Genomic DNA, 16,295 nt, shown 5'->3' on the forward strand with positions numbered 1-16,295 from the left:
TGTCATCCAAGAGAAGGGAACAGCTTGGGACCATAACACAAATAGCTTCCACCCATGACTTGGACATACATCCAGGTATCTGGCACCAGAAGTGGATACTTCATGCATCCAAGCCAGTTCCTGAGCTTGAGGGTACAATGTGGACAACATTTTGAGTCAAGCATAATAAAACAGTTCAGAGCATGGACTCCTCTGCCTTTCTTCAACTGAATAAGCCTTGCAAAAAAAGGAGTTGTATTGTGAGGATGCCTGGCTGACAGGTATGCATGTCTGTGTGTCTCGTCCTAAAGAATTGGATTTTCTTGAGCCTTGAACTCCATTGCTGCTGAGACATATGGGAGTTGTAATTTATTTTCCATCTCATCACATCAGTTTTACCATTGTTTCTCAAATAAACAAACACTTATAAATTCAAAGGCAGATGGTTATATGAGAGGGTTAACTACAAGGAAATGAGTGGGCATGGCTACTTGTTTAGATCAGACCCCTATTCACTTTCCAGACCTCCAACTCTAGCAGTATGCCACCAGTTGTCAGGACCCTGGCTGCAGAGCACCAATAACCTTACACAGAGGCCAGTCTCTATCTAATATCTTTATTAAAGAAATATATAAAATCAATAAAAACAAGTGAAGAATATAGTTCAGAAGCAGACCTTTCAGATGAGGTCAAATATAGTCCAGAAATGTATTGTCCAATATAAGATATTAGAGTTCAAAGTTTTAATCCACTTGACCGAAACACACACTTTGCCAAGCAATAGTGTGGGGAAATAACAGAGTCTTAGAGTCCAATGAAACTTGACAACAAGGCTGGAAATAACTTGATTCTTGACTAGATCCGTGACTGGAGGCAAGACGAACATGAAGCATGAACAGAGTCCGTGGTAAAACCGTGAGACAGGGCAAGGCTTGAAGCTTGATCCGGGAAGCAAGGAACTGGGATTACGAAGTCCACACACGATCTCTCTCCTCAAGCTGATCAATTGACTCCGCAAAGAATCCCTTGTGCCAAACACCTATATTGGGTCTCGTTTTCCCGCCAACAGAACTCTTTCCCTAGAGAACGAGAAGCGAAACCCAACTCTGTCCAGATGTGTGACTCCTTAGAATTTCCCAAGGGAAGCAAGCCTAATCAGCTTGATGTTTGGCAGCTAAGCGTAAACTCCTCCGTTGGGCCTCTCTGGCTCCCCTTTCTCTGGAATAAGATTCTTTTCTGGGAAACGGTGGGGAGTACTGCCCAAGGCCTGTTTGGCTGAATTCTTGAGGGCAAACATCAACATCCTGCAGGTGAAGAGACTCCGGCTCTTGCTGAACCGGCGAAAACCCCATGTTTTCCTCTTCGTCTGCCACAATAGTACTAGGAACAGGACTACAAGGCCCATGAGTCCTCACACCAGTTCCTAAGCTAGCCGTTCATTCCTCACATTAACTACTTTAATCGGGGAGAGTAAAGGACCAAGATTGCACCATCAGATCCCTCATTCAAACCCCAATGCACCCTGCATTAACTTTAAAAGGATGACAATGTATTGTTTGAATCCCACTTGTGCAATTAAAAAAAGAAGTGAAATTGGGACACCTTGGTAATTCAGTTGGCTTAGACAAGAGAGATAAATTCAACCATGTGAACACGCTCCAAGGGGACAGTTGGCCTAGAGAACTCCCAAGTATTTATTCAAGGTGAATCTCTGAAAAAAGCATCTGGCTTCACAACAGTGATTGACATACCTAAAAGAATGATCAGAAGAGACTCTCAGCCGTGCATTGACACATTGCCATGGGTAATAGCCTGGAAGCAAAAGGAATTAGAAACCGTTTGAAGGTGACTCTTCTCATTCAGGACAGGTATCATTTCTGCAACATACTCTGTTTGTACTTAGATCATTCTCTGCATGTGGAATCATCATGAAAAATTGTGTGTATGCTAAATAATAAATTGGGAAATATATAAAATAAGAAAAGAAAAAAACCCTTTGGAGTAGAATCAAAAGATAAGATGACACACACTCGCAAAAAGTACAACCATGATCATTTCAGGGCAGTTCAAATCTGCAGAGCTCACAAACATGCTGCAATCAGTACTTGGGTTCTGAGAAGTGGTTTTTCTGTTACCCTAAAATATCATATGAGCACTGTACTTGGTTTTAAGGTCAGAATACCCATATGTTACTCTAAATATGTGTAATCTTTTAAACATACATATAATTAAGTAAGTTGAGTAATCATTTTGTTACGTGAGCATTCTGTTTCATAGAAACTGAAGCAAATGTATTTGATTATGGCTTTTTCCAGAGCTTCTTTATTTGACTACATACAGAAAATAAATCAGGTGCACAAAACAACCTGTATACAATTTCTTTCATAATGTCAAATTGCATTGTTTTAATTTCTGTTCAGAAGAATTCTTTTCCAGTTATGCTAAACATAACCAGAAAGCTCTAAATTGCTTTCTAGCCAATCAAATGCCTTATTTGATAAAGATAAGGAGGAATTAAAGTGAATTTTCAAGGGCACTTCATTTAAACATGTATTTGTATGCTTACATGTAATTTTCTGCTCATTAGTAGGGGTTTCTTCTTATCTCTGCTACTAGTCACTAATGCTGACAATATTCTGTGGCTTGTATTTCTTCTTGCTGTTTTTGGATTGCTTGTTTGTGAATGGGATTTTAAATAAGCAGAGTAATGCCTAATGACTATTGCCTGGGCTGTAGTATTCCCTCCCATAGAGCCTCCTTTCTTTCCACTATCAAGCAACATTAGAAAAACTGAGGGCCCTTCCACACAACCATATAACTCAGAATATCAAGGCAGATAAAATCTGCTTTGAACTGGATTATCTGAGTCCACACTGCAGATAATCCAATTCAATGTAGATTTTATACAGCTGTGTGGAAGGGGCCTGAATCAAGTCTTTGGCTTGTAACTGTTTGATACACCAGCATCTTTAAATGGGGGGGGGGGGGTGTACTTTTATTCTCACCCTTATGTTTAATAAGTTTTTAATTAGTGTTGTTTTAACAGAAGAACTTATTTAATTGTGTCTAACTTTTTGTGATCTAGTTTTAAAGAATTATGAGGAAGCCAAAAGATTGCATGACTCTTTTGGAATTCTACTTGGTCCCCTTGAAGGAAACCAACTACTGAGCATTTTGTTCTTGTTTTCATTCTTTTGGACCTTATATAAGTGTGTGCCCTCAAGTAACTAATCAGCTGTGACCCCATAAATCTCATATCTCATACAATTTTCAACTTTATGTAGGAATCCATAACCATTTTCCATGGTCATTTTTCAAAGTTCCTATTTCTTTCATTCTCAAAACTCCTTTCTTTAAATCTGATGTGTTCTGCCAGACATGTTCTGTAATGGCAAGGTCTGCTTCCATGTCCTTGTTCTTAAAAGTGCAGCATAGTCATAGCACCATAAAGTTCTACCTTTGGAGTTAAAATAGAATACAAATGAAAAGAAGGCCTTGTTAAGGGTAAAAGTTGAAAAGCTTATAGACAGGGTTTCTTGGGAGTTTTCTAATAGTTTGGTTTAAATAGTCATAGAAGAGTAAGGATAACTTTTTAGTACAAGTTGAGCAGAATGTTGAAAATGTTGAGTAAAACTGGATCATTTTGCAGCTAATATTCTAGATACCAGATATATTAGGTTCCATTTCAGAGGGAGGAACTAGCAAAATGACTCTTCTGTATTCCTTGCCTAGTAAAATGCTGTGAAATTCATGAGAAAGGTGTAAATTAATAGGTGACTTGAAGGCATGTACAACACATATTCTAGATGTGAAAATATGAATATGAATACTGAAGTTTAGAAAGAATTCTCTCTTTTGATCAGTGTTGGACTACAGGCTTCTCTCTTAAGACTAATTTGAAGAATATGTCAGCCTTCAGGTTTGGCTACACTTTGTTTCTTAAGCAAACTTTGTTTATCAGCTCAATTTGTAATCTATTAAAGAATAATTTTTAAAAAAAATTACAATAGGATTGGTCTTCTCTCCTCTCTCTGTTTCTTTTCCCCCTGTCATTTTCCTAAAGAACTGATCTATTTACCTTTTCAGTTTTCATTATAAACTGGTATTTTCCTTTAACATCTTTGGGTTTCAACAGAACCAGAAATTATTACAATACAAAGAATTTATTCTGTATCCCCAGAATAAACAGTTCAACCCCAGCGTTTTCTTTTTCTGCAAAACACCAGTGCTGACTATAATGAAAGTATGACTTTTCTTTAATGATGTGTTTGATTTTCAAGGGTCTACAAGCACACCACTCTCGTGATAATAATAACACAGTACACAATAAAAACAGAAAATCAGTTTGTACCTGGAAAAGGTAGATGAAGCTCAAATAATTTATTTTCTGTTCTTGCTTCTAGGAATTCAGTCTTGTTGCAAAATGTAAAAATAGCCCAAATTTTAGATCTGTCCAGGCTGATATAATTTGTAAATGCGAGAATGGGATACGGTCATATTGCAGAATTGACAGTACAGTAGAGTCTCACTTATCCAAGACTCACTTATCCAAAGTTCTGGATTATCCAAGGCATTTTTGTAGTCAATGTTTTCAATATATCATGATATTTTGGTGCTAAATTCATAAATACAGTAATTACAACATAACATTACTGCGTATTGAACTACTTTTTCTGGCAAATTTGTTGTATAACATGATGTTTTGGTGCTTAATTTGTAAAATCATAACCTAATTTGATGTTTAATAGGCTTTTCCTTAATCCCTCCTTATTATCCAAGATATTCACATATCCAAGGTTCTGCCGGCCCGTTTAGCCAATGATTAGAATTTAAGCTTGTTTTTCTCCCTTGTCATTTTTCCTTTTCTGCAACTCTCAGTCAATTATTGTTGGGACTACCTTGTAATTACATTTACCTTATAATGACAAAACCTAATGAAAGAAGATGACAATACCTACTGTAGTGTAGGCTGCCCACCAAATATCTCATTGGAAAACTAATCCACCGTTGCCTCCTTATTTTGCTTGCTGGGATACTTCTTCCTCTTTCGTTTTATTGTTTTATTGCCATGTTTCAGAACAGAAAAGCTGTCAACAACAACAACCAAATATGTACTTCATGCATGCATTACAATTCAAAAATCAACAAAAATCAACTCAATCTCATAGACAACACAACATGCAATAGTTTAAAAACTCAGCATAATGTTGATTAAGATTAATTAATTAAATGGATTGGAGCAAAAAGGCCTTCTTAAAAAACACAAAAGAAGGGTAAATTGTTTGTTAAAAGAGAAGAATGTGTACAAATATAGAGCCCACCATTGACTAGTTGCTGCCACATCTATGGACAATTATGAAGCATAGGCATGGGGACATGCAGTTGGGCTGACTCATGCACAGAAGTGATCCAGATATTGTCAGAGGCAAACAATCTCCAAAAATATCCAGTTTAGTCATGCTATAAGAAGTGGTTCTTTTGGATTTTTAATTTCAATGTGTTTGAGGATTTATTCATTTTTATTTATTGCATTTGTATATTGGGACTCAGAGTAGAATAGAGAATGTAACATATCTTAGAATAGAAAACATACGCATCTTTGCTGAACTTAGTTAACATAGCTGTGGTTTTTGCTCTAGATATTTCAGAGATTTTGTAGAGTATGATCACATTATATTTTGGAATAAAATGCTAATCACTACTAATGATTCTGCCAATCCATCTGTGTCAGATAAAACTATTCTTTCTGCTGCTCATCTTGCTTAGTACTTCTTTTTGATTCCAAGGATCAGCATTTAAGACAAAAGTTGAGGAACTTGTTGTTTTTAAGAAGTAATGTCTCTAATTAAGTTTTTCTTTTCCTTCCTTTCTCTTCCCTGTCCTTTCTGTCTATTAGTCTGAAGTGTCCTGGATACCCAACAAACACTATTCTGGTATTTATGGGCTGATGAAGCTGGTTCTGACAAAGACTCTCCCTGCCAACCTTGAACGGGTCATTGTTCTTGACACAGACATTACCTTTGCTACAGACATTGCTGAGCTATGGGCTGTCTTTCACAAGTTCAAAGGTATTGTATAATGCCTTTCTTTTTATATATTTCTTTCTTTTTGTTCACTATTTAAGAGTGCATGAAATTCTTTATGGTTTCAGGTGACTATTCTTCAGCTGCTGCTACTTCCTTTTTCTGACTATTGCCTATTCATTTATTACCAACAGTAAACTACATTGCCATTTGTGGCATCAGGGAATAGGATCATATCATGGTGGATCATATCATGCTGTCATCTACATTAGATCATTACAATTGCTAATTACAATGGCAGAAATAATAAATGAGATAGGAGTAGGAAACATAGTTCTGTGAATGGGCTTCTACTCCTCAAGCAGAAATTCTTCCTCTTCTTCCCTTGAGACACACTGCATATTCCCATATATTCACATCTTTAGTCTCAGTAGTTTTCCAGCACATGCAGATTTAAAGGGTTCACAGGGAGGTTGTGGAAGGAAGGCCAGTTCAGCTTGACAAGCATTAATACAATGACACTATAGAATAGAGCCCTGTGCTTGAAACTCTTGTATAATCTCACAGAATTGATTAGTTTGAAAAGAAGTTTTATGTAACTCAAGCCCCTTCTACACTGCCCCATTTCCCAGGATCTGATCCCAGATCATTTGTCAGTGGAGACTCATATAATCCAGTTCAAAGCAGATTATCTGGGATCAAGTCCTGGGAAGTGTAGATCCAGCCTCAGTATTTATTGGATAAATCACTTCTTACTCTTTTCTTTAAACATAGCGTCTGAAAATATTTAGCGTGTGTTTCAGAAATCTCTCATCAATTCTCAAATTTACTTCCCTATTTGTTCATATTTAATCAATGATGAAGGGCCTCTTTAAGCAGTTCACTAATAGAGATAAAGCAAGTCATGTTAATATTGCTAAGGAACATTCATATTTATTAACATTTGTTTGTATGAGACTGTTCACTTCATCCCATCTTATTCTGGGCCATTTTGATACTCACATCTTGTTCACTTTGATTCAGTTCTTTCTTTTCTTTCCTTTTGTTCCCAATGGCTGGTACTCTCAATACATTTGATTCCTGAATATGGGTATGAATTACCTCTCTCCCTGGAGGTTTGTCTAATGGAATCTATCTGTAGTGATTACTTTAAATTTTTTTATTCCATCCACCACTTTCCCATTAGGAGGTCTCACAAAATATTTGAAACCATCTTTTGGGGACAATCCATTATGCTGCTTCAAATGGTACATAGAAGTGCAGTCATTAGAAGACAGTTCCTCTGCCATAGAAGGTTGACTCCATAATCTGCTTTGTTCTTGAGGGCAATTTTGAAATCATTGGTATTTTATAAAACTTATTCGGTCATCCAATTGTTGGCAAGGACTGTCTGGTACAAACCTTATCGAGTTTGATATTGTTTGAGAGGATAACACATTTTCACAGCAGGCTCTACAGAGAGAAATGAGCTATCTGCTGAGTCGTGAAGAAGAAGCAATCTTTCTTTCCCTCTTCAGATTTACATGAAGTACTCAACTTTTGGTGCTCATTCGCTCATATGATTCTTGCTAATCATACTATATCAACTAGCCACTAATTGTGATTTGCATGAGGAGGCATTCATATTTTAATTGTGTGTTTCAGGTAAACTCAATTTGAATATCTTATTCTGCTGTTGTTTCCTTACTGGTTACTTTATAGATGTTACAGATTGTAATCTTTAAAAAATTATATGTCAAATGGTCATATCCATATCTTTTAAGATTCTTGTGTGGACAAGAACTTAAGTTTCAAATGTCAGTACATACATTATCAATAGTCAAAATATGCATTTAAATGTTGAAGTGAGAATAGAGTTAAGAAATGTAAAAGAAAATGTGAATTTGAATATTTTCAGTAGATCATTTAAATATAGCATAATGCAAAAATTGAATGGAATTATAGGTGAAATATATAAAAGCAAAATAGATATTAAATCTTTTGTATATTAGGCAACAAAAAGTACAAACAAAAAAGTATAAAATAGGATACTCAGCCAATTAAACAGTCTAAAACTAAGTCAACACAAACTATTGTTCAATTATTATATGGCTTGAAAAATGTGTATTGTTACCTGTGTCAAATGATATGATTTGCTTTTGAAACAAAGTAGCACATACTGGACATAAGACAGATTCCTCCATCTGAACAACATTTAAAAAGATACCCATATACCTACTGGCTCATGTTAAAACCCTTTGAGGACTTTACCATTTGCATGTCACTCTAAAAAATACCTGCAGTCATTGTGTGAAGAAGACAAAGATAATAATGGTGGAAAATATCACAAAATGTATATGTAGAGCATTTAAGATCCCCACGAGAAGAATTGTGCATAATTATTCATATTTTTCAGACTAATCACTGAGATAATCCAGTCCCACACATTGCACAGTTTGCATATATGCATTGCCTGAAATCACTATGACATTAAATCCATTAGATTTCATTTTACAAAATGCCAGTAAACAATATAAAATTGAATTACTTCCATCTTGTTAGAGGTTGGTCACCTATAAATAACCATCTTAGGTTTTGGCCATTTGCTTCCATGCCTGTTAAGCATGAGAATCTTGTATCCTTCCTTGTGTAAAGTGCTTTGGTTGCTAAGCAAATAATTTGGAGATAAGAGATAGAATAATGACTATTGATATCACACTGACATTGAGTCTTCATTAATATGAGGAAAAGTTATCAAGCTTTTCTATAGATCTGCTAATTTCTGGGGTGCTCATGTAGGAATATAGACCTGGTGAATGTTTTTTAATTTATAATTTGTTTATGTTGTCATGGGAAAGTCATTGCACAATAGGAACCAACATGTATTTTGCAGGGGCTGTAGTCATACATAGATGAAATGCTCCAGGAAATGCTGAGGTTATGAATCACAAAAGTAATGGATCTGTGACATTTCTTCATGCTGGGTTGATTTGCATGGATAATCCATATTTCTGTTCCTTATGCCTTCGTACAGAAGTCTGGTTAATTACTCCCAGTTGTCAACTGGCAGCTGACATATGCTGCCCTTGCTCCAGTTAGAGACTGACAGGATTACAGCCACATCGCAGAAACAAATAGGAGAGAGGTGCAATGATAGATAACTGCAGGAGAAGCAGTCTTATTTTGCATGCTACAACATCAAATATTGTATTTATCTGGAAACAAGACAACCTCCAGGCTGAGTAGATCATGGGGAGTATGCATGCATGCATGCAAGGCAAAGAATAATAGAATCATAGAATTGGAAGAGACCACAAGGGCCATCCAGTCCCAACCCATTCTGCCATGAAGGAACAACACACAAGAAAAGTACCCGTGATAGGTGGCCATGCAGCCTCTGCCTTAAAACCTACAGAGAAACCAGTTTGATTGAATGCTCCATTGCTTTTAAGACGATTCTTTCCCCTCTAAAATGGCTACTTTTATTTTGTTTGGGTCTTCAGGTAGTTTTGGAATTATAGTGACCCTAAGGCAAACCTATCAGGGTTATTTCCCTTTCATTCTTCTGTCCAGGCTCAGGTATAATCCATTGAATTACATTACATTTCTAAAACATTGTAAAGCATTTTAAATGGTTAAGAGTGTGATGATTGCAAAACCTTAGTAGCAATTAAATTCACTCACAAGGAAATCTTGGACATTTCAATAAAGCTAGGTTATTACTATACAGCAAAGTAATGAATGAAGAAAACACATGCAACTTCTCACTTTCCATCCCTCAAATCCCACCCCCACAACTCCCAAATGTCCCTCTGTCTAGCCAACAGGTCTTCCAGTCTGAGATGGTTCATGTTGTCAGGCTCCTGCCTGCTCAGGGCCCCAGATGGTTTCATTCCTCAACCTTGGCTATGAAACTCATGGCATGGAGGTGTTCTTGGGTCTTGAACACACCAGATACGTATCTATAACAAAGAACCTTAAATTTCAAAAAGTATATACATATTTCAAACACTGGCATGTACAAAGAAATTGCTCGTGAAGCAGAGAGGATTGCAATATGGGTCATATGTAGGGGAGCCATGGTAAGAAAGGTGGGATACACCTGCCAAGACTTTAGGTTGCACAATAACGTAATGATACAGCACCAAACAAAAGTTTAGATTATTTCCAGGTACCTGTCTCCCAGATCTATGTGCCTATAGTAATTTTGCCCTAGCCAGTAAAGCAGCATTCTTCAATGTGGTGCCTTCCAGAAAATTAGCAGATTATATGATGTTTGATTTTGTATGAGGAAGAAGGGCAATATCTAGTGGTCAGATAAATGAAGATGTATGGATTAAAAATGGGAGAAAATGGGTTGATTATGTGAATGAATAGAGGAGAACAAGAAAGTGGAAGATAGGATTAAGATGATCTTCCACATGAAAGGTAATAGATATTAAAATGAATAGCTAGGTTGTTCCTCAGTGGGTGGGGATGAGAAGGGGGTTTAGGAAGGAGGAAAAGAGATAAATATGGAAGATTTTGATTTATGGAATATTATGTGAGTTAATAATGACTTATTGAATTTTATATGAAATACTCTTTTTTACTTTCTTCTTTGGAAAATAATAAATACAAAGTTTCTCTCTCTCAAAAAAAGTGCCAACCAAAAAGACTTTTGGCCAGGGATAGGTTTCATCCAAAACATATGGATGCCATCATATTAGGAAATGCTGCAGAAAAGGCTGTTATGAATAGGAAGGTCTTGCACTGCTTCCAGAAGATGTTCCAAATTTAATGAGCTGCACAGATACCAAGAATACATGGCCTCATAGCAATGGCTCTTCATGGAAAATGTGGAAGAACAAAAAGTATATTTTTAAATATATATTCTAGACCAACACCACCTGGAAATTAGTGAACTCTAAACTACCACAAACAAGTGACACATAACTTTGTAGTATCTGTTGTTGCATTTATATCTTGCATTTTTAAATGCATACTTTATAATATGAGGCACTGTACCTTAAACACAAATGAAAAAAGTTGACAAGTTGTTGTTACACCCTTCATTTTTGTATTTAAAACCTACTCTTTTAAAAAGGTTGGGTTGATGATCATCTGAGCAGCTGGACAGAAGGTGATGCAAGTTGATTTAAGCAAAATGTACTGACATCCCAGTGCTTTTATCTTGCCTGGATAAACACAGGCTGCTGAACCTGTTTGCCTTGCGTCAACAGTTCAAACAGTAATAAAAATCTGTTCTGACATCATAAATACCAGAAAAGGTCACAAGCAGTTTGGGGGGAGGCACATGTGCCCACAGCTGAGGAAGGGCTGGCACATAGTCACTCTTGAATGTTATATCCCTCAGCTCAAGCATATGAGTACATTTGGGATATTGCTCCTCAAATTGCCCGAAGTAACAGGTCTCACTATGTGCAGTTTTACATAATTTTTAGAAGAAATAAGATACATTTAAATGAGTGTGTCATTGGCTTGATAATAGTTCCCCAGAAATCACTGCCTGTATAAGAACTAGCATGAAACATCCTTTGCAAATCACTTTGAGTGTGTATGAATGGCCCAAATTGACAACTTGGATTTATCCAGATGAAGGTTACAGCAGAATCAAAACTATCACATAGTAATTTGTGGGGTCAAGCTTTACATAGACAAAGAAGAAGGGAAAAATAAAGGGCTAGGAGCATGTTCCATAGACATACAGGTTGCTTGGAACTGAAAGCACAACATTTTCATAATCACTACGTAGCCTGAAATTTTCAATCAAACCAACCCAAATACACTCTAAATTTGGTGAACATGTGATGAAAAAAATAATTGGAACCAGAATCAAATTTTATACATCACATTGCCTGTATTTTAAATCTGAGCATCCCAAGCAAACACTTCAGATTTTGGAGGAAAGTATCCAGCCATTTTCTTGTGATTTGGAAAAAAAGAGGCAAACAGAAAGTCAATGTACATAGATTTATGTTATATCATTATGTATTGCCTTCCACAGATATGCATATTGAAACTCTGGGTATAAAGTTGTCAGCCTTTCTTAAACTGGCATTCGATAACTCCTAAAATCACCTCGATAAGGGTAATAAAGCAGATGTGAATGAAAGAGAATTTAAGGGCTTTTTGCTGTCTTACAATTAAAGGTGAATTGGAGGAAAGGTTGAAGATGATGGCCATTTATTTATCTATTCCCCCAGAAAGACACATACAAAAATGAAATAACAGAGTCAGCTCACAGCATTAATAGAGCATAAAAACAAGTCACAACTGTGTAAAAGAGTATGAAAGATTAACAGTGGCAGTTAGCCTTTGAGATGTTATTGGGTCAAGAAGAATGAAACATCTGCTGCTCACCAAAACACCTAAAAGCAACAAGAGTCTTATCTGTAAAAGGCCATAATAGAGAAAGTGCAAAACAAGCTATCAAAAGAGAGTCCCAAGACTTGGAAGCAACTTACAAATAGATTCTCAGGGGCCTCTTCCACACAGCTGTGTAAAATACACATTGAACTGAATTATATGGCAGTGTGGACTCAGATTATCCAGTTCAAAGCAGATATTGTGGATTATCTGCCTTGATATTCTGGGTTATATGGCTGCGTGGAAGAGCCCAGGAATGAACCAGATGCTGGTGCAATGAGAAGTAGCAGTCCCCTCAAAGAATTTAATAACTGGGCTGACTCAATAGTGACAAAACAGTCCTTTGGGTATCCCAATTCTAAGCTAATTTGGGGCCTTACATATCAAAAACCACTCCTGGGAATGGACCAAAAGCCACTGAAAGTAGCAAATAACGCAGTTATACAATCTTGATTATTGACTTTGTTCAGCAGTATGGTTGCCCCATTTTAGATGCAATGAAACTTCTTAAGTAAAGGTAAAGGTAAAGGTTTTCCCCGGACATTAAGTCCAGTCGTGTCCGACTCTGGAGATTGGTGCTCATCTCCATTTTTAAGCCGAAGAGCCAGCGTTGTCCGTAGACGCCTCCAAGGTCATGTGGCCTGCATTACTCCATAGAGTGCCGTTACCTTCCCACCGGAGCAGTACCTATTGATCTACTCACATCTGCATGTTTTTGAACTGCTAGGTTGGCAGAAGCTGGGGCTAATAGCGGAAGCTCACCCCGCTCCCCAGATTTCAACCTGGCAACCTTTCGATCAGCTCAGCAGTTTAATCCACTGCACCATTGGGGGCTCCCTTCTTAAGTAGCACCACATAAACTGCAGGAATCTCACTCTATATGTGATATCTAAACATAAGATAGATTCTGAGTGTGAATCCTAACTATAGGCAGTGATTTTACCATTCAAATGCTGGAACTAACTGAATATACATATTTGTGAAACTATGTAAGGCTTCACCCATCTGGGCATCAGTCATATTCAAATTTTTAACCTGCAAAGGTCTGCATTATAAATAGTTGCATTATACTTCTTGAAATCAGCATTCAAATGAGTCTGGAAATCAGTGGCTCTTCACATAAAGTAATTTTTGATCTTGACCTGTGCCCCAGTCCTACATGACTAAAATTAGTTTCTATTGAGCAAAGTATCTTTCAAATAAATTCCCTCCCCCCTTCTCACAATTTCAGCATATTTACTGTAACCCCCTTCAAATAATTTAACAATCTTACAAGGTGACTTCTGAGTATGTGAACTGAACTTCAGTTTCTTTCTTACAGTATTGAGAAATAAATTGCTCAAATGTAGTAATTTAGTATATAAATGCTTGCTAACCAAAGCAATACATTTGTATATTACCATTTATTATTGCAAAATCTTGTGCAGTAATAACATATCTAGCCTCCCGTAAAACAAAAGTGGGATAGAAAATAGGTTACATTTAGTTGTAAATCATTCACTGTGCATATTTAAGGATTCCAGCCACCAGCGAGCATGCAATCTTTCTTTAGGAAAATTGCTTAGAAGCACAGATGGATACCATCAAGGTTTTTAATTGGTTATTTAGATCACCATTAAAACCAGTGATTTAAATACAATCCACCTTAGTTTTGACAATATAAAACTCATTTTCTTCAAGAACTGCACTGAGTACTTTCAGATGTTGGGAAATTGGCTCTGGATCCACATGGGGCCTTCCTGGGCTGATTTAACTTCTGCTTTGGAAAGGAATTAACAGGGTGATATGCCATTAGGATTTGGGGGAGGTTATTTAGTTCATGATGAGAGAGCACAACAGAAGTGCTAAATAATATGGCCTGACTCATGTGGAAGTGGCTATGCCCTGCATGCCTTACAATTTAATATCCGTTTCACTTAGAATATAATTTCTGTTTTTATTTAAGTGTTGCAGCCTTTCTGTGTCTTCCTGAAAATTAAATAGAGCTAAAGATACAAATTCTGCATCATAAATTCCATCATCCAAGGCCTGAAAATGTTTTTAAAAACTCCAAATGGCAAACCTGGATTTTGACATTTTATATGGGGGCATTGCTAATAACAAGGCAGCAGGAGACAATGGGATCTCAGATGAACTGTTTAAAATCTTGAAAGATGATGCTGTCAAGGTGTTGCATGCCATATTCCAGCAAATATGGAAAACACAAGAATGGCCAACAGATTGCGAAAAAACAATATATGAGGGTTATCCAGAAAGTAGATTGCATTTTGGAATTTGGTCAGCCTTCCCCGCAGCTGTGCAGTGTCACCAAAACGCTGTGTTGCCAGCCATGCCCCCATTGTTGGAAGCAAGTGGTTGAGGATGCAAGCGGCAGAATTTAGTGGGGAAGGATTTGCAAAGCTCATTCATCGCTATGGTAAGTGCCTAGATTTGAATGGCGACTACGTGAGATGTGGTATTTGGGTGTGGCTTTCAACTGCATATGGTAAATGTTTTCTCCTATACTTTGTTCATTTTTAATTCCAAAACGTAATCTACTTTGTGGATAGCCCTCGTATATCCCCATATCAAAAAAGGGAAATACTAAAGAATGCTCAAACTTTCATACAGTGGCACTTATTTCACATACCAGTAAGGTAGTGCTCAAGGTCCTGCAAGGTAGACTCCAGCAGTACATGGAGCGAGAGTTTCCAGATGTACAAGCTGGGTTTCGAAAAGGCAGAGTAACGAGAGACCAAATTGCCAATATCTGCTGGATAATGGGGGAAGGTTGAGACTTTCAGAAAAACATCTATTTCTGTTTTAGTGACTATTCTAAAGCCTTTGACTGTCTGGATCATAATAAATTGTGGCAAGTTCTTGGTGTGGGGATACCAAGTTACCTTGTCTGTCTCCTGAAGAATCTGTATAATGACCAAGTAGCAACAGTAAGAACAGACCTTGGAACAACAGAATGGTTCAAGATTGGGAAAGGAGTACGACTGGACTGTATACTGTCACCCTACCTATTCAACTTGTATACAGAACACATCATGCGACATCCGGGGCTTGATTAATCCAAGGCTGGAATTAAAATTGCTGGAAGAAACATTAACAACCTTAGATATGCAGATGATACCACTCTGATGGCTGAAAGTTAAAGGACTTTATAACCAAGGTGAAAGAAGAAAGTGCAGAAGCTGGGTTGCAATTAAACATCAAGAAAACCAAGATTATGGCAACCGGACTGATTGATAACTGGCAAATAGAGGGAGAAAACATGGAGGCAGTGACAGGCTTCGTATTTCTAGGCACAAAGATTACTGCAGAACCAGACTGAAGCCAGGAAATCAGAAGACATTTACTTCTTGGGAGGAGAGCAATGACCAGTCCCGATAAAATAGTGAAGAGTAGAGACATCACACAGGCAATAAAAGTCCGCATAGTTAAAGCAACGGTATTACCCATAGTAGCCTGCGGATGCGAGAGCTGGACCATAAGGAAAGCTAAAAGAAGGAAGATAGATGCTTTTGAACTGTAGTGTTGGAGGAAAATCCTGAGAGTGCCTTGGACCGCAAGAAGATCCAACCAGTCCATACTCCAGGAAATAATGCCCGGCTGCTCACTGGAGGGAAGGATATTACAGGCAAAGATGAAGCAATTTGGCCACATCATGAGAAGACAGGAAAACTTGGAGAAGATAATGATGCTGAGGAAAATTGAAGGGAAAAGGAAGAGGGACTGACCAAGGGCAAGATGGGTAGATGTTATCCTTGAAGTGGCTGGCTTGACCTTGCAGGAGCTGGGGGTAACGACAGCCGACAAGGAGCTCTGGCATGGGCTGGTCCATGAGGTCATGAAGAGTCAGAAGCAACTGAACGAATAAACAACAACATGGGGGACAACATTTTACTCTATCATTGTATATAATAGGACTTGAGCATTCATAGATTTTGGTATCTACTG

At 37.4% G+C, this 16,295-nt stretch overlaps 1 protein-coding gene across 1 annotated transcript in view; it reads left to right on the forward strand.

The window, feature by feature from the left end:
- The window catches only part of large1 (LARGE xylosyl- and glucuronyltransferase 1), a 370,540-nt gene that overhangs the window by 215,991 nt on the left and 138,254 nt on the right, over nucleotides 1-16,295 (forward strand). Inside the window, exon 6 of the mRNA XM_003220873.3 lies at nucleotides 5,876-6,047. Within this exon, the coding sequence (XP_003220921.2) occupies nucleotides 5,876-6,047 (172 nt within the window). The remainder of the gene's footprint in view (nucleotides 1-5,875; nucleotides 6,048-16,295) is intronic.

This window comes from Anolis carolinensis, chromosome 5 (assembly GCF_035594765.1).
Source record: "Anolis carolinensis isolate JA03-04 chromosome 5, rAnoCar3.1.pri, whole genome shotgun sequence".
Taxonomy (NCBI): Eukaryota; Metazoa; Chordata; class Lepidosauria; order Squamata; family Dactyloidae; genus Anolis; species Anolis carolinensis.